This window comes from Tyto alba, unplaced genomic scaffold (assembly GCF_018691265.1).
Source record: "Tyto alba isolate M040663 unplaced genomic scaffold, T.alba_DEE_v4.0 Super-Scaffold_22, whole genome shotgun sequence".
In the NCBI taxonomy this organism is placed as follows: Eukaryota; Metazoa; Chordata; class Aves; order Strigiformes; family Tytonidae; genus Tyto; species Tyto alba.
The window spans coordinates 4,168,125-4,190,396 of NW_024881296.1; the positions used below are offsets into that span (position 1 = coordinate 4,168,125).

General features: G+C 39.5%; 2 protein-coding genes across 9 annotated transcripts in view; both read right to left on the reverse strand.

Moving 5' to 3' along the window:
- Positions 1-241: 241 nt before the first annotated feature.
- On the reverse strand, positions 242-19,265 carry PHF10 (PHD finger protein 10). 4 transcript variants are annotated; one of them, XM_042795630.1, is made up of 12 exons: positions 18,981-19,265; positions 16,243-16,349; positions 15,546-15,676; positions 14,648-14,725; positions 13,149-13,282; positions 12,894-13,043; positions 11,599-11,708; positions 9,902-10,055; positions 7,293-7,448; positions 2,400-2,508; positions 1,926-2,114; positions 242-475 (listed from the first exon to the last, which is right to left on the reverse strand). In XM_042795630.1, the coding sequence occupies exons 1-12, from the start codon at positions 19,047-19,049 to the stop codon at positions 390-392; spliced, it is 1,473 nt and encodes a 490-aa protein (XP_042651564.1). In that variant the 5' UTR covers positions 19,050-19,265; the 3' UTR covers positions 242-389. The 4 variants fall into 4 exon arrangements, with proteins under 4 accessions (XP_042651564.1, XP_042651563.1, XP_042651562.1 ...); XM_042795629.1 differs by having other exon boundaries at positions 14,648-14,731; positions 18,981-19,263; XM_042795628.1 differs by lacking the exon at positions 7,293-7,448 and having other exon boundaries at positions 14,648-14,731; positions 18,981-19,261.
- A 1,204-nt stretch (positions 19,266-20,469) lies between these two features.
- DYNLT2 (dynein light chain Tctex-type 2) overlaps positions 20,470-22,272 on the reverse strand; it is a 41,210-nt gene continuing 39,407 nt past the window's right edge. For all 5 annotated transcript variants that reach the window (XM_042795609.1, XM_042795608.1, XM_042795610.1 and 2 more), the window contains one exon: positions 20,470-20,944. In XM_042795609.1, the coding sequence (XP_042651543.1) occupies positions 20,834-20,944 (111 nt within the window). In that variant the 3' untranslated portion in view covers positions 20,470-20,833. The remainder of the gene's footprint in view (positions 20,945-22,272) is intronic.

Here is a 22,272-nt window from a genome sequence, read left to right on the forward strand (position 1 = left end):
ATAACCAGTTGCTATGCAAATAGTGTATATTTAAATTGCTCTCTAATTTTCTTTTCACAGAGCATACTGATGAGTGCACTGAACTAAACAAGTACATTACTATAATTTTATACAAATGGTGCATGTAAAATTTATATTTCATTACTAAAAGCCTTCTCTTTTTGAGTGTGAATTTGACTTGGCTGTCTCTATCTGGACACCTGACAGGACAGTAGTGACTTGTATCACAAAAAAATCATTATATAGCCAAAATTAAAAGTTTATTTGGTAAAAAGAGAAAAAAAAAAAAAAAAGTGGTATTGTTCCTCTGAAAATGGTTGGTTAAATAGCACCAAAGTATCACTTTAATTTGTGCAGTTAAGTTTTGGACAGCAAGTGTTTTGGGGTTTTTAGCCCTCCTTGCTGTTTTTCCCCCTTCTTCCTCCTCTTCTGGGTACGGGAGGGTCTTTCTGACAACAATCACAAATCCAGCGACCTAAGAAAAGAAAGTTATCAATTATTGGGAAACTAACTTTGCTACTCACTCATCTAGTTACGCACCTTTCACCATTTTAATAGGTGCTCATCTATTTGCAGTACTTCCTTAAATGTAAAGAACCAGTGCTTTTCTTTAAAAAGTAAGCATCTTTTCTAAAAGGTACAGAAAGCAGTGTGTAAAATTCACCCTCGCTTGCAGACTCCTGATGCGTAACAGCTGGCGACACTAATCTTTATGGACCTCAGGAAGTGCCAGCACTGCTAAGGGAGGTGGTTATGACAAAGGATGCTTGAATTTGCAAGCTATATTTTCACGTGAATAACCACAGTTTTGAGGTTATGGGCAGTTCCTTGGAGCAGAAATGAACAGCAGTTGGGGAATGCTGATCTTCCATCACAGGTGTGGGGTCCCGTTCCCCAAACCAGTGTCTGTTACTGCGGTGCGGTCAGGGAGCACAGATTAAACTGCTGGCAGGGGTTCCATCACCAGACCTTGTACTAAAACTCATTTGCTGAGGGAACAATGAAGGGTTGAGCAAAGAGCAGAAGCATTTAACTGTTTATATTACAACAGCTGGAATCATAAAGGCTACTTTGGTAATTTTATAGTTTTGTAGGCATATAATCTATTTTGTTTAGATTCTGTCCTTAGGTCAGCCTGAAAATTAAATCTGCCACAGAACCTATACTAAAGTGACAGCGAGTGCCAGTGCTTCCCAAAACAGGAATGCAGGGTGCATGGAAAGTACTGTAGTTACAGGGAATACTGTCACTGCAGAACGTGCAGCCACTGAAACCTTTCATGAACTCAGTTAGCATGGATTTAGTTATTACATGAAAAGCAACAGTACTACCAGTCATCTTCTTTACACTGCCTTGAGTTGGTCAGGTGATACGAGCGACCAGGTAATTTAAAAGTACAGGCTGCCTGACATCTAGGTACTTCACTTCCAGCTTTGATGTTTAAGAAAAAAATGGGGAGGGGTTTAAAAAGGTGTTTACAAATATTAAATTGAGCATACTTTTTAATTTAGAAACTGAAGTAATAGCACAAACACTTTATTAATGTGAAAGCTATACTCCAGCAATATGCAGCAATACAGCCTCTTTACAGCTTTCTTTTATGAAAAGAGGTATTCTCGGTATTCTGTGGATGTGGAAAAGAAAACCCACCTAGTTCTGAGTGAGTCTGTTTGGGTTCTGTTGTAAAAGCCAATTGTATTTCCTATCCAGGAATTGCCAGGTTAAACTGTGCACAAGCTTTATTTCTGTATATTTGGTTATTAAAAAAATAGGGTCCTACAGTGTGAATGCTTTCCTACTTATTTCTTATTCCTACCCTTCACACTTGTTTTAAACTGTTCTTTCAAAAGCAACACCTGTATTAATTCTGACAGAGAAAGCCTGGGATTCGGAGGAGGTGGGAAGGGAACAATTAACTCTATTACCTGAAGGGATAGCATCAAGCCCCACACAAAACGTGTGATAACCACGGTCACATACATCACAGAACATCATTTCTTCTTCATGATGAGGCTGCCCGCATATAATGCATGTTTTACACTCCATACATTGCCAAGGATATGTCTTAATCATAGCAACAAGCTCCGGGGTCATATCAAGGCAAGAAGGGTGGCCTAGATTAAAACCAATATTATTAACTCTTATGTCTGAAATGAAATTTCAAGTTAGTTAGACTGTTTGCTTCTACAGAAGCTGAGGCTTCACTTGCCTCCCAGTGAGATCCCACAGTGCACTGCATGTGCCAGTACACGTAACATTAACTAGAGATGGACTCTTAACGAAGGACAGAAAAGGCAACCAAACTGTTGGTACACAAGCGTAGTACACTAAATATTTCCACAAAAAGATCCGTCAGACAAACTCCCTTAGGAGTCCACTTAGTGTATGCAGATACTTACCACTGTTGTCACACTGGGAGCAATGTATAAGAGCTTCAGCTTTTCCTTTCTTGTTGGACTCCTTACCCTTCAGACAAATTCCACATATAGCATTTGGAATGACCTTTGGCTGGAAGGGTAGAAGAGGGCTATAAATTCATTCCAGAAGAATTTACAGGTTTAAAAGGAAATGTCATATATCTCCTTAACTCTTAAAATTAATGAACTATCTGTTATGATGTGTGAACCTTAAAACATATGACAGTAACTTACAAGAAGTGGTATTGAAAAAAAACATAGATTAACTACATAAAATTTTGCATTTGGCACATATAGTGAGTAACATGTAAATCAAATTGGAGCAAAATCACATATTTGCTTCTACCCATCAATTCATCAGCTAACATTCCCCACAATGTATATTAAATGTGACATGGCATTGAAAGTTTCGGTATTTTTTTCCAATATAGAATGCTTTATGAATCTCCACGCAGATTTCCTGTTTATGTAAGAAATTAAATACAATTTTCCATTTGCATGACACTTGTCCCTAAACATAGAAAATTAGTTACAAAAGCAATAAACTTGTTTTTTGTATCTTTAGATTCAAAGTATCTGGTTATCTACACCGTACATGGCTATCTGTTTTACCACTACTTCCTGTATCCAGTCATGATCGCTGTAAGAAATACACACCCTTGCATTTAACTAGTTTTACATTCATCATCTTTTTAAGTGATCATCTGGAGTGTATTTGGGTCCATGAGATCCATTTAAAAGGCAATAAAGAAATAGCAGTCTGTCACAGTGAGTAACATTTGTGTATGTATTCTGTGTCCCGCCCAACCCAAGAGACACACCAACGCAGTTTTATCCCAGCGAGGACCAAGGCAGAAGTAAGGCACTAGGACTTTCAGAAATATTTCAGTGGTTACATTGTTGAGCTTTGACCACTGCATAATGAAACTAGCGAGAAAGGTGGTTTGAAATTAATATAGTACTCACTGATGTTAAATTGACCAGTGACAGATTTTTTAAAAAAAAAATATTGCTGCGAAGATGCAGCTAGTAGGTGGAGTTCAAGGGATATCCTGTTTTCTAAGGGACTCTATGGCTTGGTCAGGGAGCAAGAGGCCCAGTCAACTACCAACCCGTGTGGGGAGAAGAATAAAGTTTAATTTAAAAATAAATAAGAAAATTGAAAACAGAAATATATATTATATATATGTATGTATATTTACTGAGAGCTTTTGCAATACAACTTAAGTCTGTCTATTTCCCCAGACAGTTTTTTCTCGCATCTAGCAAGGTAATGAATACCTTGACTCATTCTTAGGGTACTCAGGATGTATTAAGTTTTCTTGAGTTTTCAATCTGCTTTTTAAGTTAAAACATGGCTACAGTCTGCTTCAAATTACCTGGTCTAAAGAGGTCTATTTAAGAAAACAAGACACCATACCAGATGTTTATAGGTAATTTCCTTCAAAAGATGACAGAGGCATTCATACAGACTTTTTTTTTTTCTTATTTATTTTAAAAAAGCAGAGTCAACCTGTTTTATACATAAATATAATAAAACAATAAAAGAAGTCTAACATTCACAAACATCTCTACAAAATAATAAATATAATGGAAGCAAAACCACACATAAAACTCTTTTACTGTTAACTATACTATGTGTCCTACATGTATACCTTTATACCCTGCTCCTCCCAACAAAAGTGGCACATGCTTAAACCTCGGCAGTGTTGCAGCATTTACCCTTCCGTTGTTTAGGCTACATTCTAAATTTTTTTTATTGTGTTTTTATCTATGTCTAAGTAAACCAAGCCTTTCTAGAATAGCAATTGCACTTTTCTAATCAAGAGTTCTAGTTTGTTATGGATTTGTGTTTCACTGCCTTTAATGTACAGCAGCATACTCCCTGGTACTCCAGCCAAACTAAAGTGAGCTGCTTTTCAGTCACTGTACCTGCATTAGGGTATGTGCGGTTAGCACGCTGATACACATAATGCTAAAGCTAGACACGGATATAGATGCATTTATTAACAATGCTTCCATCTAGTCTTATTTTACTAAATTGTGTTCATTAGAAATCGTGCATGTTGGGGGAGTGAGAATCACAGCATATTAATATTAAAGTTCCAACAGTATAGAAGTATTGTAACAAAAATTAAAAAAAAAAAGGCAAGACTATTCACATTTCAAATCAGTTCAAGTTCTACCACCAAAATGGCTTTTAGAAATGCTATGAAAAAGTTTATTCAATCCAAATGGGAAGTCACAATATCCCATCTGATTAGACTAAATTTTGCTTTCTACATCGTCACCTTATTGGCATGAGGAATGGAGAGAAAATGAATGCAGGGTCAAAATGAAGGCTCCCTGCTCTCTCAGTTTTCACTTCCATGCTGCTGTGCTGCAGCTCTCAAAATAAGCATTCCAACTACACCATTTTTATAAGGTCCTATTCTGAATGCAAAGTGTTCCATTTTCATACACAGTGACCCGAAACAGAAGTGTTGTAAAATATAGTTTCTCAATACATTTCAGCTTTATGTGCAAAAAATCTCCTGTACTTTTAACAGTACCCTGTGTGTGCAACTGTAGTAGCCAGTCCTGCAGCAACAAAGACTCACTACTTGTAACATGACAAAATGTAAAACACACGCTAACTGTTCTTTGTTAAAGAACTGACAATAAAAATGGCTCCATATAAAATACATTGTTTCTTTTACTCAAAAATAACTCAGTAGAAATGTGTGAATCTTGTAATACTCATAATGTGACTATAACTATACATTTGCATGTTGATGCCATAGCAATTATCCTTCAATTTCAACTACATGTAACCAAAAGATTACTGTCCTACAAAAATAGTCAAATATTAGAGAACAATACAGAACAAAAGTATTACAAAGATTTAGAATTCACAGGGACAACATTTTAAATCAGTTAAGCCTTCAGCTCAAAGTGCCTTAACATTTAGGCACATATGTTAGACCATTATCTGGTGTTTTTATAGACTAACAAATATGAGTCTGTCTTACCAGTTAAAACAGCTTATTATTGGGTTTACTGAAAGTGTTTAAACGTTCCCACAAACAAGAAAGCCAATCCTCTCACCCTCCCAACACAACATCACTACCTTTGACTTCTCAAGGGCCTGATGGCTGATGCAGGCAGGGCACGCTGACATAGCAAAGATGCGGCACTGTAAGTTTACAGTAATTCCTTGTTACTAACGCAATCAGCAAGTTTGAACCAGTAATTGCTACGGGAATCTATTTTCAAAATGCAATGCTGCAGACTACCATTACGCTTCTACAATTAAAAGTTCAGAACTTTGCAGAAAGTTCTGCTCCATCAGTTCTCTCTCTATGCATTCATAAGGGCATTCAATCGACTGGACTAATCAAACACTCAGGCATCTCACAGCTAAGTTAAACTTCTGTAAACCAGTGGCACACAATCTCTAAAGTCAAGCTAGACAAAGCTAAAAAAAAATTTCAAGCTCCATCTTTGGATTTCATGTTCATGGGAATATTGGTATGAATTCTGTGTCTACAACAATTTGCAAAGTTACATATAAAAAAATATACATATGGTACCACAGTCTAGATCTCCATAGTTTGCATATTTCTTAGTAAATTCCTGAAAAGAGAAAACATAACTGGAGCTTGCTATCTGTTATGAACTTGTACAGATACTGTATGTAGAGAAAATTTATCAAAGCTGTCCCAATTCTTGCTGGAAATTAGCTTCTTAATGTAAGTTATAGTTCATTTACTATTAAGTTTGTAAATACAGATAGTAAATATTTATGAATATAAAATGCAAGCCATCAACAGCTCACTTTTGCTGAGACAGTTTCTCAATATGTACAGTCTTGTCACTGACAAAAATCTTCCTTTTTCCATAACCTCTCTTAACATGCATTCCCAACTCCTAAATACTAAACCCTATCTTAATGTAGTGTTTTCCCTCTTTCTGGGTCTATTCCTGCTCCCATGGAAGTCAATGGAAAATTCTCATTCCTTTCACTAGAACAGGACTAGGCAATCATGTGCTTTAAAAGTGTAACATTATATTCAGATCCTCTCTTAGTATGCAGAATAACAACATGTAAATAATGCATGCCAATTCCCATTTCTTCTCAAAAGTATTTTTAAGATTAATCTTATTTTTATCTTAATTTTTGAAATTATTATACAGTAATACTGAAGACTCGGGTCTTAGGTTTGGCAATCACTGCTTGACAGCTGAAATGTCTTAACATCATCACCAAGTTTTTAGCTTGGATAAAAGCATATTACCCAACAAACATTTCTACATAGTATGAACTACATAAAAAGCTATTTTCCATATACTGTTAAAGTGGTTATGTAGTGTTACCTATACAACTGTAGTAAGCTTCTTGCCCTCCATCCTATACATCATAACATCTCAGGATGAAAGGCTGTGTTTAAAATGAACGTCATAACAATATGTTCAGCCACATAGCTGCACTTTCCAGCACTGATCTCTTGGTATGCTGCCATACTAAATAGTAGAAACAAATAAAATGGATTCTGAAAGCTAGGTTTTGAACGGGCAAGTAATTCTGACTGCTATGTTAAGGCAGACAGAAAGATGTAGAGTTCCAGTGGTAAACCCACAATGGATTTTTCTGGCGTTACTGCCTGGAAATCTAAGAAGTTAATAGAAACAGAGGCCACTGTACAGCTAGGATAAAGGAAAGCCCCACATGAAATAAAAGCAAAAAGGAAGTAAGGAAGCAAACGGATGGAGCACACAACAGGAGAGCAGCTAGTGAAGTACAGCAAGCAGAAGTTCCATATTACTGAAAAAAACAAATATTTCAGGGAGAGGCTGGTCAGTAAAGAAGTTCAGTCAGGGGCTTTTTTCTTCTACCTTGTACCCAGGAACTGATTTGGATAATACAGAACGTTTGGAACCATCTTTTCTTGCAGTAGCACTTTTGTCTCTTGTTTTTTGTCTTCCCTGAAAAGAATCCTCCTGGTTGTCTGTGGCGCAATCACCTTCAGATACATTGCCAGACGAATTGTCCTATAATAAAAATACCATAGCTATATTTTTTATTTTTTGGATAGACAGACAAGTCTTTCCTATGCCCCTTAGAGCCAACTAAAGTAAGAGAAGGATGCATCCTTCCTTCTGCAAAAGCATGGGGTATATCACAGTCTAGAGCACCTTTGCTCACAACCTTCATTATCTGTTTCTTCTCACGCTAAGAGACAGCAATTGCAGTCATGTTTTCCAGTTGGTCTTGATACCATAGTTGGGAGCATAACAGTATAATTCTTTGAACCGTTTTCCTTTAAGAGTCAGCAAGAAATCCTCTATATGCAAGATGTTGTTTACAAAGTAAAGGGCCAGCAAAAAGTTAAAAGTGCCCTTGCCATGCACTTCAAGTGCCCTAACCAAATAGCACTGCCTTGAATTAAACATGTGAAGGTTTTTTCTACCACCTTCATCTACTATTTTCACCAGGAGCAATCTAAATATTTAATTTGGATTGCAGCAGAAGAATGCCATCAAAGGCAAAACATACTTCAATATTTAATACAGAACTAAACAACAGAATTTATGCTGCGGTTAAAGTCTTTTTGTTTTTTGTTTTTGGTTTTTTTTTTTGAGGAACGAGGCAGCAAGAAAGAGAGGAAGAGGTTCAAAGAGGGTGAGAGATCAATGTAAGCATAATTAAGAGCAGCAACACGAGACTTTTCTCAGAAAAGTGTTAATAAAGGCCTCCAGAAGCTCCAGAAGAAAGCAGTATGATTAATCACATTTATTACAATAAAAACCAAAAGGCCAAATAACAATGGTGCCCTACAGTAAAAGGCACTCTGTACAAACATAATAGTAATCTGCCTATGGCCCAGAGCCTAAAATCAAAACAGGCCAAACAGACACAGGGCAAAGAGAGGGGTATAACACAAAAGCAAAGCAAACTATGTGGCAACAAGAAACATTATATTCCACTGTCATTTCAGGGGAAGGGCTATTCAGAACAGGCCCATTAAAACACTATAGAATAGGAAAATTGTTACCTGATTCCAACAATGGGGAGAGTGAAAAAGGAAAAAGCATAAAGCGTATTGTAGGACTCACCAGGGAGATCTGATGAATGGTAAGTAGCCCAAAACTCAGGAAAAGAGACCTGACAACTGTCCACCTCTGTTCAACAGTTAATTTTCCCAAACAATATTCCCCAATGACTAGCAAAGAACTCCTGCTCCCATAGACAAACCCACTTGACAGGAATCTCATTTTTAATTTTCTCTACACGCTTCCAACACAAGGACATTTTCCCTTCTGCATTCTACCACCAAAGACTTCTGAACTTCTGTGAAAAATGAAAGGTAGTCTGCTTGGTCCAGTTACTTTATCATTAAAGGGAACGGAAGTCAGTGGAAAAGGGAACTGGGAAAAAATGGTTAAAGACCAACTGTAAAAAAGCTGCAGTGTGATTAAATGGAAATTTTGATTTGACATTTAGCATGCTCAGTTTACATGATTCCTTTTTCTCCACAAAACGCAAGCAGAAAGGGTGTATTAACATCTATCTCTCTCTTGTTAGCCTACAAAACTGACCCCTTCCTTCTTCATTTATGAGTATTTTATGAATATTTGAACAAAATAAATGCCTATACTGCAAAATTTAGCATCATATATACCCATCATCTAACATATTTGTCAACTGAACTAGAAACCGTTAAATCCACCTGTGATTTAGCATTCTATTTCTCTTAAAATTAGAGTTAAGCTTCTGTAAAGTGGTTGTCACCACACTAACTACACCAATATACCAATGGTTCAGTTGTACTCACAACAGCTCATCTGAAGCTCAGCTGCTCTTGAGCACTTAAAACACTACAAAGGTAGGTATGTGAAAGTTTCCCATAACTTCCAGTAACAGTTAATTTTGTGTTTGCATAAATAGAAAGAAAACAGAAAGAAAACATAAACATCTTTGTAAAGGTGTATCATAAAGCAAAAAACCCAGTGCTTTTTACCTTCTCTTTAAATTGGAAGAAAGTAACTGTTTCTGCATCGAGTACTTCTTGTTCTATGTCACAAGAAGAAAAAGTTACGAGGCTATCAACACCTTTGCTTTAGTGACAGATTCTGTGGGACTTAAACAGCAAAATATGCTGTGACCTGAACTACGGTGTTCATTCCCCTCAGAAATGCTAGCAACTTTCCCTTGGGGAAAAGGGCATAATGAAGAGCTGTGGTTGGGAAGATTCTTCAAGATTTCTTTAAAAACAACGAAGAAGTGGCCTGAAATTTCAAATATTAATTTACTTTAAAAATGGATCAAAATGGAAAGTTGGAGAGCAATGTTACAAAATAAAGAGTACTAAAAAGGGGAGTACCCTTTTAGTTTGTGATTCTCCATTTTGCAAACATTAAAGTTTCTACTAAGAAACTACTGAAACTAACAAAAGTGAAGGGAAAGGATTTTTTTGTTGAAGAACACTTTCAATTTGTCTCACCGAATTGCCTTTGGTTTTCCGTTTTTCATCACCTCGGCCTTCCTCTGCATCATCTGAATCTCCATCACTGTCTAACGCAGGCAGCTCTGGATCCAAAGGAGGTTCATAAAGAGCTGTGTTTAATGGCAAGTACCGAAGTTCATCTGGAGAGTATCTGAAGTTTTTTTAAAAAAAAATTAAATTAATTCACGCGTACTTTATACATAAATATTAAGTCACACAGCATACAAGGACTTCAATGAGGAAAAAGTAAGAAAAGCTCAATTTTGGGGGAGAATGCACATAAAAACATGCAGTCCTGAAAACATAGGAAACATACTAATTCCTCCTCCCAAATGTGATACCATCTAGTACTTGTCTTCTTTGTATAGCAGATATTTGTGGACTACAGGAGGAGTATATTTGCAATGTTCCAAACCTACATAATCGTAATAGGCCACAGAACCCTGAAAAATTTTTAACCAATCCACAACACCATGCCCAACAGACTATACACTTTATTTATAAATGTACAGTGCCCACACAGCACGTGTACAACAGTTCTAACCCAGGGCACACAAATAGCTAGAGTCCAAAGCAAAGTAAGCAAAGAATATAGCTATATGTCTGAGTTCCTTCATTATTGAAAGAGAACATAAAACACATAGAAAAATATAATTTCAGAGGAATGTGAAGATCTAATCACATTGCTTACAGCTAGATCCAGTTTAACATGTGTGATCTACCCTTTTTTTAAAAAAAAAAAAAAACTTAAATACTAAGAACAAAGTGAAAGTCCTCTTACTATTAAGGACAAGCATTGTAAGGAATAGGGTATTATTTTGATGCATATTTTGAAAGATTGTGTCCTTCATTAAGAAGGATAAGCAGTTTCTCTTGCATCTTATAAGGGCAAAATAGACAAGATATCTAGTCTTTTTAATTCAATGAATGTAATAAAACTGACATTCTTCAAGAACATTCTGTAACATGCAAATTTTGGATGGGCTGTACACACACACACTGGAACGAGAAAAGCATATGCAAATAAAGATCTTCTCTAAAGAAAACCATGCACATATAGGACAAATACCATCTCTGTTGTATAGATGGCATGACTTAAGCAACAGTTTTCAAATCGGTATGCATTTGTCAAATGGAAGCATGCCACTAGTAAAGTCTTAGATTTGTATAGACAGTCAGGTACACATTTTTCATTATATATAAAGATCCAACTAGCAATACCTTTCTCACTCACAAATCCAACATTGAAGTTATCCCACAAGACCAATCAATTTTTGCTTTTAAATTAAAAACTTTCTGAAAATTTAGAAAAGGACAGCTAGACTGTCACACAGAAAACATGTGGTCACAAGCCACCATTACAGCATTGTGATATAGCAACATTAATCTTAGCACACATGCAGAGGCAGATGGTAAGTAAACACATGAAGGTGGCAGGAATGAAATCAGTGTCTCTTTTTACCACAGTAGGTATCTGAGCAGGCCAAATCTCAGGCACAGCAATACATCAGCACAGCGGTCTTGCAGCCAGTGCTGTTTTGTTGACAAAAGCAGTCATGTTATGAATCTCTTAGATGAGCAAGTGTCTCAAACATAAAATTAATTCAAAATACACTGAAATGTTTTCCATCTGCTAGAAGTTGATAAAATAAACCAGTGCAACAGAATCAGCAGTTTGGATGCTTTTAAAATACCTTTTGTAGTACTCCTGGAACTGGCCGGGTATGAGAGCCACTGGATAAGGACTAACCTTTGTTCTCTCTGTAGATAAGATTTTGTATTTTCCTTGAGGCACCTGGATAATCTGTATTGTTTAATACAAAACAATGATGTTTTTGTTTCTCATACAAACTTTTGATCCTTCCTCACTAACACACCCACACCCGCCAAGTATTTTTTAACTAGCCAGTTTAACTGAGTTGGAACAGCTACCTGAGCTGTCCCATGGGAAATCCAATTAATTAAAATGGTAAGATATCCCACTCACAAAACAGTATTACAGATTAAGTCCAGTCACCAAGTATCTAAAGAACTGAACCAATATTGAATACTTATAACAGTATATTATGTAAAATAATTTAAAAATTAAAATCTAACAATTGAAACAGTAAACATTTACTTTTGTGACTGGCATCTTTAGCATTATTTATCTTTGTTGGTCCATACTGGTAAAGGGTAGCAAGAACATATCCATCTAATTCTGAAACCAGACTGAACTATAAAAAAAATCCCACTGATAATATGAATGTATGGAAAGGAGAAGCTCACAAAGAAGCCTTCTTTCCCTTAGAAAGAAATAAAACTAATTATTCACCATCTTCTCTTTAACATGGGTCAATACCAGAAAAATGTAAACTTTCCATAATAGACTGCCACGTAATAATTTGCACAGTGAAAATTTTTGCTTTACTGTCTCTGTACAAGCAGAACAGTCCTGCTCCAAAATGCCAGCTATTTCTGTTTTTTTAAATCAGGCACAGAAGCAGGAAATATATTTATTACAAAAATAGTGTAACACCTAAAAAAACAAGGGCATAACACTGGCAGGAAGCACTCTTTCAGAAGAATGTTAACTTTTTTACTCTAGGTATTGTTCAGGCAAAATTTTGGAGCTATTCCAAAAAAGTATTAGCCGTTTATATGAATAGATACAATAGCAACAGAAGCTTCTTACTAACCTACACGTCTCTTAATTTTATGCTACTACCAGCAGATTAAAGACATGACAGTGAAGTAACACTGCAATTTTTAAAGCTCCCCAAGACAAGTATTTTCAAGTTAAGAAGTTTTCACATTAAATACATTTGAGATCATTATTTTTGCCAGTATTATCCATTTAACAGCAAAACTGTTTAAGTCCCTATATGACTGAAACAAGACTAATGAAAATTCTTGGTAATGAAATAGTTAAAACAGTACCAAAATCATTTTTACTAAAACAAGCAAGGAGCTACCTATTAACATTGATAAGAAATTTAAATCTGCCTACATGCGTCTGTAGATCAAAGTAGGCTCTTCTTTCTTCCATCCGCTCTCGGTTTAAATTGCTGTTGAACTCTGCAGCTTTCTTGGCAGCTTTTTTAATATATTCTGGAACTTTGCTGGCTTCTACTTTCTGTGTGTTCTGCTGCTGCATTTGCTGGAATAAAACCAATTCACATACATTTCACTATCAGTTTGAGAACAGCCCTTTCTTATACTCCGTATGTTACAGATCTGGTTCACTTATATGCTAGTTACTTACAGAGTACTCTTTATAATGATCTGTTATTCGCTGACGTTCTTTCTCTTGCAGTATAACAGAATACTCAGCATGTTTGGCAGGGTATTCTTTAATCATAAGATCAATTACTTCATCACTACGCAAAGCTGTTAGACCTAAAATAGATAAAAGAAATAATGATGCTATCTGGCAAAACTAACTGTATGTTATTTATATCCCACAACAATCAACTCAATTTTTTGACCCATTAAAGCCAGCAACCTGCTGTGCACAATGCTTCTCTCTCACATAGGAGTGAAATTGTGCCATTTAGCTTTCAAAGCTCATTTTGCTTCTACCCAAGGAGCCAAGGCTCATCTCTTCCTTACTGCTACAAACCCCTTCACATTGACTCAGCCATCTACTAAACCCTGCTGCAAGGCAGAACCTTTGCTCTAAGCAGGACCCAGGGAACTGTTTAATTTCATTTTCCAGTATTGGTGAAGTGTTAGTCCCATTAACTTGCAGAATCTTAACTGAAATTATGAGGTTTACATAACCTCTCTATACAAATCAAGGAAGAATCACTGTAAGGGCAATTCAGAGCAGCAAACTCACACAGACTCCTGACTCTCAATTAAAGCATTTGAAGTTCAGAAGTCAGACTGCCTCTGTTTGCAGCTACAGTGCAGAACTCCTCCTTTAAAGGTTCTAACACAACTAATCCTCAAACACTGACAACAGAACGGAGGTTGACTTATGTAACTACCACTGACTATAAATATAACCTTAAAAAATAGGGTTAACTCAGTGCACATCTCTACTGGATATATGAGGCAGAATACAGCATTCTGCTTGTCCTGATAAAAATTAGATACTACACTCTCCCACATATTTAAGTTTTAAAAATAAAATAATCAAGACAGCTGGCAGGTAAGAAATAAAGGTGGTATATTAAAGATTGTTAGTATATAAAATTACATTAATTTGCACAGAGCCACGATATACAAGAAAAAATGCAACAGACATCATTTAATCTCTAACATGCTCCAAGTCATATGTATTAGCAGAGGAATAAAAAAATATTTCAGGCTCTTTCAATATAAGCCACATCAATTTCGTCATTCCAAGTACATTAAAGTGCTATAACACACACCCTTTAACATGTAAGCTAAACCATGTAAGATATGCTAATGTTTTGCTGAGTTAGTTGGAACTCAGTAAACAAGACCGATGTACTTTTTAATTTGAAAAATTATGGTGGTTTTTTTTCTAGGAGGAGAAAAGGGTTCTAAAAGTTAATTTACAATATAGAAGGGATTTTGGTAAGTAATTAGAATAGATCCAGAATTTATATTTTTTTGTAACAAATATGGAATAGTGATACCCTATGGCTAATTTACACAGATTAATAGTAAACTAATTTTCATGTCAGAATTTATGTTTTCAGTTGAGAGTGATTCTCTACCAAACTGAATCACATTTTCACTTCATCATATCTTTAACAATGTAGCAAGGAATCTAACAATTTGTCTTCTTACCTAGTGTGCACTGAGTCTCTGTGATAACATTTAGTTCTCTGAGGTAGAGTTTCTCCTTGTGAGATAGATCTCGTCTTTCTAAATCTCCAAAGAAAACAAAAAAGAGCAATAAAAATGTGCACAGTTACCCAAACTCCCCCATAAACAGTGTCAAAGCATTCTGACAATTTTATTTTAAGGCAGTGAGAGTCTGTACGATATTACTGTTCCTACAAACATGGTGATTTTATAAATTAATTTTAAATTTAATATACACTGTAGGGACATGGTCAATTTTTCTGAGTACCCTGCCTGTAGTTATGATTTACAGAAAGACTAAGGAAACCTGAAATATGAGCTCAGATGCAGAAAACATTATCAAGTACTGAAGGTACAATCTTTTTTTCTTTTAATATGCCTTTTAAAAATATTTAAAAAAAAATTAAAATACTGTGACAGAAGAACCAGATTTGACAATTCTGAATAATGAAGGCACAAATCCTAGAACCTCCCCAATCCATTTTTTAAAATTCTTCCACAGTGTAGAAATGTTGCCACAATTCAGGAAACAAAATCTAGAGATATACCTATATATAGCAAGAAATCACCAGCTAAATACTTAAAAATAAAATTGAGGTCAGTTTTCAAAAGGTACTTGCTGATCTAACCTCCAAATCATACTTGTTAACAGATTTTTCATTGGCAATAATAAAAAGCTTTAAATTACTTTGAAAACCGTAAGATAACTTTTCAATATGCCAGTAAAAAAAATAAAAAGTACAACATAAACAATTCAGGTCCACTTTTTCCAGGGTCTTTTTTTAATCAGTTGGCTCATGCTATAGCCAGAGAGACCCAGATTACATCCAAACTGTACAAAGACAAAGATTTTTAGAAGAAAAATTTTCAAAATACATACCGGGATATTTTCTTTTAAAGGAAGTCACACCCAAATATTCACTGACTTGCTCCTGAAGCATATAATATTCTCCTGTTTCATCTGGTGGCCACTTGTATTCTATCAAGTTTTCAGCAGGAAAATAGCTGTATCTAAGTATAAGAACAATGTTAGAACAAACCAAAGTAACCTTAAGAGGGATACTGACATTTCTAGAAATCCAATAATTCCTGTTTATATGACAACGAACAACATCTATGAAGTTGGACAAACACCTTAGAACACTGCATCCTGTTAACCCATGTCAAAGTCACTATGTTACACCCCACTTCACACACATTTCTCCAAACCAGCATTCATCACTATGCTGAGGGACAGAACATGAAGAAAGGGATATCCATGATAGCGGACAGGACATAGGGAAAAGCGGGTACTACAGTGTCAAAATTAATTCAACAAAATACGTAACCTTTTAAAAACATGTAAGCTGTGCTTCTGATTGTAAATTAGCTGCAGTACATTTTCTGTCATTCTAAAGTAAAATGTCTTAAAATATGCTGAGAGAAAAAGACAGCTAGCTACTCACAGGACATGGCCTCAATTCAGAAAGATATATGAAGAATATACCAGCAAATCAAAAAGAGCCAATACTTAAGCATATCGAACAATACAGTAAGACTAGCAATAAAAAAGTGGGAATTGCAAAAAATGGTATTACCCGAGGTCTTGACTAGAAGTTTCACAGCTCCGAGAACTGTCTCCTGAGCCCATACGTCGTCTTTTGGATGGCTGGCTGCCATCATTGGAATTTTCTTCTGTGTCATCCTGAAATTAAAATGAAGATAAAATATTTTAAAAATTAAGAGAATTCAACAGATAACATAAAACATCAAAAAATACTGCAAGGTAATCCACGGTTTAAATATACCTGAACTACTTAGCAATTTAATAATACACTTTACAAACAACTCATAGGACAGTTTGCGTAGCAAATAATTTTTTGCTACATACTAGCCGCATGACACACAGTGGCACAGAGGGAGAACTGAGTAGTTTCTCACCCGTTGCACAGGTGGAGCACTGAATAGACAGAGACAAGGCTCTGACCACCAAGTTTGTCGTTCTGGATGTAAACTACCTATGGCATCAGCACGGCCAAACAGCTGTAGACCCAGCAAACTTCCCTTGCTGCTCTCAAAAACAAAAGCAAGGGCAGAGCAAAACCACCAAGCCCTTGTTGAAAGCTGACACTTATAAAATAAAGGAAAATATTACCAAAAGCAATACAGGAGTTTAAGGACAGAGTTAAAATAAAAGGACTGGGTATATAGTTTACAAAAAGGTATAATTACAGCAAGTAGCAAAGACTTGACTTTTGTGGGGAAAAAATAAATAAAAGAAAAAACCTTAAGTTGTATTGCAACAGATATAGAAGAGAACAATGCTATTGCAAGGGAACATTTAGAAGTTAACTTACAGGTGCCACTATTCAGATTTCATGAGATATATATAAAGAAAGGGAATAAAGGGTAGAGAGAAAAAAACAAAACAAAACAAAACAAAACCACAAAACACCACCAAAAGAGAGTACCCTAAAATCTAGCAGACCAGTGATTCAGCTGAATCTTCTTGTGTTTTCCACTGCTTCGTTGTCCAATAACACTATACAACTCCTACCTGCACCATCATCAACTCCAACTCTCAAACCATCTAGTGACCACCCTTACGTGATTATAATTGAGAAAAAAAAAGGCAGAAGCGTTCAAGTGAATCGTCTGCTGTCACCAGTAGTAGAGCCAAGAACAAGACAGCTCTTTAAGTAATTGAAACTCTGGAGTAGTATGAAAGAATCATGTTTCAGAACTTCTGCAAAAACTTTAAGAAAGAAGAATTAACCTGTCAGAAACAAATGAGCAAGCTCAATTATACTTACTTATTAAATAATTACAAGAACAATTATTCGGTCTACCTCAGCTAACATATTTCATTCTAGTATGTTTTACATACTTGAAATACCATTAAAAAAAGATTCCAGCAAATGAGAATACATTACTTTTGTTATGTAACATTTCATGGTACTATAATCAAAACAGACCACAGGGAAAAAGCATTTGTCTCCTGTATTTTTTATTTACTTGATGTTTTTCACAATTATTCATATTTTTTTTCTTTCTCATGAAGTCACAAGAAGAATATCTCCCGTAACAAATACTGAAAAGCAAAAATTTAATGAAACTGTGCTTTCTTAACTCAGCTATAAAGAATCAGGTAAGTAGCATCCCCACTAGCATTATTAGTAATACTATTTCCTAGTATTGCTGAGAATACCCAGTATAAACTCAATCAGACAAACCAAGTAGCAGTCCCCAATCAAAACAATATCACATGAGAGTATTTTGCGCCACAACTATGTGTCATCAGTACTTCATCCCTACCTCCCACACAGAACATTAATGCACTCCAAACCTTTCCAACTACTAGACAAAAACATGAACAAGGTCTAAACTGAGCTACCAAGACTTCAAAACATTTTAAAAAGATAGATCTCAACCTGACAGTTAAGTGCCTCACATCAGTTTCTCTTTTTGCTTTGAAATTTTCTTTTCTTAAATCCAGTAGTTAAAAAACATGAGCACCTATACCACAGGAGGGACGAATGTCCTCCATTTGCATCTTTGCTTTCTTATTTGCTGAAAGCTTCTGTAAATTCAATCACCCAGGCTCCCAGACTAAAACAGTGTAGGAAGTGAGACAGTTTGTTGCAGAGGACTTTGCAGGAAAAGTGAAAACACTTGCACTGCAATTTAAGACACGCTGTAGTTCAACCACTGTTACTGTACCAAAAATAATAATTAGGGAGAGTCTTGTGACTTTCTTTACATGGAAAGTCAAACACTGCCAAAAAAAAAAAAAAAAAAAAAAAAAAAGGCAGCCTCTTCCTCCCTTGAAAAACGCACGTTTCTGTAAAAGCCCTGGTGGTCCTTACGAAGTGAGGATACATTACGAATTCCTTTATTACGTAACCCGAAAGCCTGAATTACCAAGACGTCCTTCAAAAAGTACCTGCCAAGCCGCACACCGAGCGCGGGCGCGGAAGTCGCAGCGAGCGCTCGGTGCCACAGGCCGCGGCGGGCAGCGCGGGCGCAGCTCCGCAGGACCTCGCGCAGCAGCCCGCGACCGGACCCAAACTTTGCCGGGCGCGCCGCCGGGGCGCTGCCGCCGCCCGGAACGAGCGGCACGGCCCCCGGGCACCCAGCGCCCGCCCCAGCCCCGCACCCGAAGTTCGGCCCGGGAGCGGGAGGCCAGCCCGGAGGAGGGCGGGGGGTGAGGTCACGGCGCCCAGGCCGGGAGGGGAGCCGGGACACCGGGCGAGGCCTCCCGCCGAGGCGGCTGTTGCGCCGCAGCCCCAGGCCGCCGCGCTGGGCCCGCAGCCCCGCGGCCGCCGCCCGCTCTCACCTTCAAGGATTGTGCGCTGGGCGTAGCTGGGTCGCTATCGCAGAGGCGCGGGGACAGGACGGCCGCCATGGCCGCCGCCGCCGCCGGCTGGGAGAGGAGAAGCGCCGCCGCCGCTCGACCCGGCCTCGCGCCGCGCCCGGCTCCGCCCCCCCTCCCCCTGCGGGGGGTGGCAACGGCCCCTACCGGCCAGCCCGCGCACGAGCGCGGCGGCTCGCGCAGCTCCTGCTCCGCCCCCCTCCGGGCAGCCCGCGGCGACCCCGGCCCGCGCCGCCGGACCGGCACCCAGCCCACCCCGACGCCGCGCGGGCCCGACGCCGCCGCCCCGCCGCCGCGCCCTCCCCCTCCTCCTCCTCCTCCTTCTCCTTCTCCTCCTTCTCCTCCTCCTCCCGCCGCCGCTCGGGTGGCCCCGCGGCCCGGCCGCGAGCGCGGAGCCGAGCCGCCTCGGTAGCGCTTGGGCAGCAGCGCGGGGCGGAGGGGCAGCATCCCCGCGCCCCGGTTGGCGCCGAGCGCCGCCGCCGCAGACCGGTGCGGGAGCTGGCACCCGGCAGGGCTGGGCGGCTCCGCCGCCAGGCTCCCGTCTCCGGGAACGTCAGCCGGGGACGAGCTACGTTTGTGAACCATCAGCCCCCGCAGGAGGGGGGTACGAGGGGCGGGGGGCGCACTCGGAGGAGCCGGCAGGAGCGCGCTCGCCCCTCCGAGGAGGGCGCTGGCGGCCGGCCCCGCCGCTGCGCGGAAGCGCTCGGACGGCTGCGCGCCGGCCGGCGCCGCCGCGTCCCGCTCCCGCCGGTACGGCCGGGCGAAGGCGGAGCGCGGCCCTCCCCGGCAGGAGAGACCCTCGTCCCGCCGCCGCCGGGGCCGGGGCGGCGCGCGCGCCCGCCCGCGCGCCGGGGAACAAAGCGCGAAGGCGCGCGCGCGCCCCCACGGGCCGCCCGGCCGCCGCCCCCACGGCGCGCCCGCGCCCCCCCCCCCCCCCCCCCCCCCGACAGGCCGCGGGGAGCGGGCAAACAGCACCCACCCCCGCCGCCCCGCAATACAACCGACGCGGAAAAGCCATCAGCGTGCCCGTTCTGCGCGCGGCAGCTCCCACAGCAGATGCCCACGCGCCTCAGATCTGCCAGAGCCTCATCACTCAAAACACAGCCGCTGCTGCCCTCCCCAACTACGGACCAGTTACCAATAGCCCCACTACTGGTCCCATCGAGCCTCCACTGCTGCCGGCAGGCCCCACTCGAGGAAAATGCTCCCACTCGCCCACAGTGGTGCTCAGCCACCAGCCAGAACGCAGCTGACATTTCGGGTAAGTTTAAGGCCCGGGGCAGGTAATGACATAACTCGCGCTTCCATCGAGGGAAACGACTGGAAATTTGCACCAATATCTACGTGTGCAAAACACGGCTTCCCTCCCGGCCACGCTTCTCCACAGATTGGCATTTCATCCAAGATGCAACCGGGAAAAAAGGATAGCTGCCTTTTCTCACAAAAAGTGGGCTTTTAAGAAGACCAATACCTGCAATTTATTGTAAACGTTCGTTAACAACTCTAGGCATGCAACAGACAAGAACATTCAAAATTTTGCAAAGTTTGGCCTTACACCAGCTGCTTCAACTTCCACAGCAGAGCATTACGACAGATGAAGCCCATATGTACTCAACCATACACATTTCAAAAGCTTTTCTTGTTTTTTTGTTTTTTTTTTTTTTTTTTTTTTGAACAGAGAAAAATGAGCAAAGTAATCTCAACTATATGGGCCAACAGCACTAGGACAAAAATTGGTACTAAAATAATGACATTCTGAAATTTTTCAAATATGGCAGGTACTGTGATACACAAAACCAGGTGTGGCTTTTAGAGTATTAATCGTAGTAACAAGCCATTACCAAAGCCAGTGCAATAAATGTTTCAGTTTCACATTTTGCTGAAACCCAAGTGTCTCTCTGATCATCCCAGACACATCTGCTGGCAACCTAAAGGAAAGAAAAGAAAAAGCCCTTTGTGAATCTATAAACAGCCTAGGTTTTATATTTTTCTTAAAAGAACACACAGCATTATATAAATACTGTTATAATTGCATTATCGGATTTAAAAGTAGTAACAACTGCAAAAAAAGTAGTGTGAACATTAGCAAGTCCTGTTTGATGACAAAATACATGCTTTTGCTTCACCGTGAAGATCCCACACCCTATTAGATCCAAAAATCTCTACACCAAAACCTCAATTCTCTCTCATGATCACTTGTTAGCACTTTAGCGTACTGTAACAGCACCCCTTCAAGAGCAACACAAATAGACATTAGTTTTGGGAACGTAGACAACTAAGAAGTCACATCCTCTGCTCCTCTACTTCCAGCTTACTCCAGTCGACTTGTGACCATTTACGGAGCTCTCGGCTTTTTTGACAAGACTGTTTTCAAAGCTAAAAGCTGTGAATTGACTGCTGAAATAAACGTTATTCACTCAGACAATTTCAGTAATCCGTTTTAGCCTACAGCTCCTCAGCCAAAGTACAACTTCAGAGGCAGCGTAGACAGCACCTGAAAAGTAGGCGGGTGCAGGCCCCTCACAGACTGGCTTTATTGCTGAAGCTGACCACCTTTCAAACGTTGTTTTGCGTAACCCACTAAATACAGGTATGGTTTCATCAGGTTTTAAGAGGTGATGATGAACACTCCTAAACAGAAGTGCTCTGACACTCAGCAAGATACCTAAAAGCGTTCTGAACGCCAATGGGAGCTTGTATTACATGTAAATTTATATACAACATGGGAAAGTCTGGAATACTTTTCTTTTGGGTGTGACAAGTTTGGATCACTAATGTTAACGTGTAGTCCCAGGAGCATGTTTGGTGGCAGCTACAGTTTAAACAGTTTCCATGCCTTTCCCTGCCACCCATTCCTTTCCATGCCACCCCACACTTTAACTACATGGTATTTAGCGCCAAATGTGACAACCCAACTGGAGGCCAAAATATGTTGGAAAAAGAAAATTCACTTCAGTCACGCAATTGTACTGGCACAGCATGCAGCAGAAGTAACTGGTTGACAGGGAAGAGCAGCACAGGCAGCTTACCACCATTACTGAAATCAAAAAGACAACCACCTTCTTCGCAGGGTGGGGTAGAATCACAGCAGTACCTCAAATTGTGACCCGGCATACTACTCCCCATAAAGAACCTAAAGGTTTGAAGATCACCTCAAAGTAGTTAAGCTGCTGAATGCGGATTAATGCCTTGGAGATAACATACAGTTCTAAAAATTAGTTTCAATTTGCAAAAGATACAAATAATTTGTTGACTC

Excerpts from the sequence above, each read along its gene's own strand:
- PHF10 (XM_042795629.1), bottom strand. The coding sequence starts at position 19,049 with ATGGCGGCCGTCCTGTCCCCGCGCCTCTGCGATAGCGACCCAGCTACG. Across the intron at positions 15,677-16,242 it reads ACTTCTAGTCAAGACCTCGG|ATACAGCTATTTTCCTGCTG; the intron begins GTAATACCATTT and ends TCTTATACTTAG. Across the intron at positions 7,449-9,901 it reads GGAAAACCAAAGGCAATTCG|GACAATTCGTCTGGCAATGT; the intron begins GTGAGACAAATT and ends TTTTTATTATAG.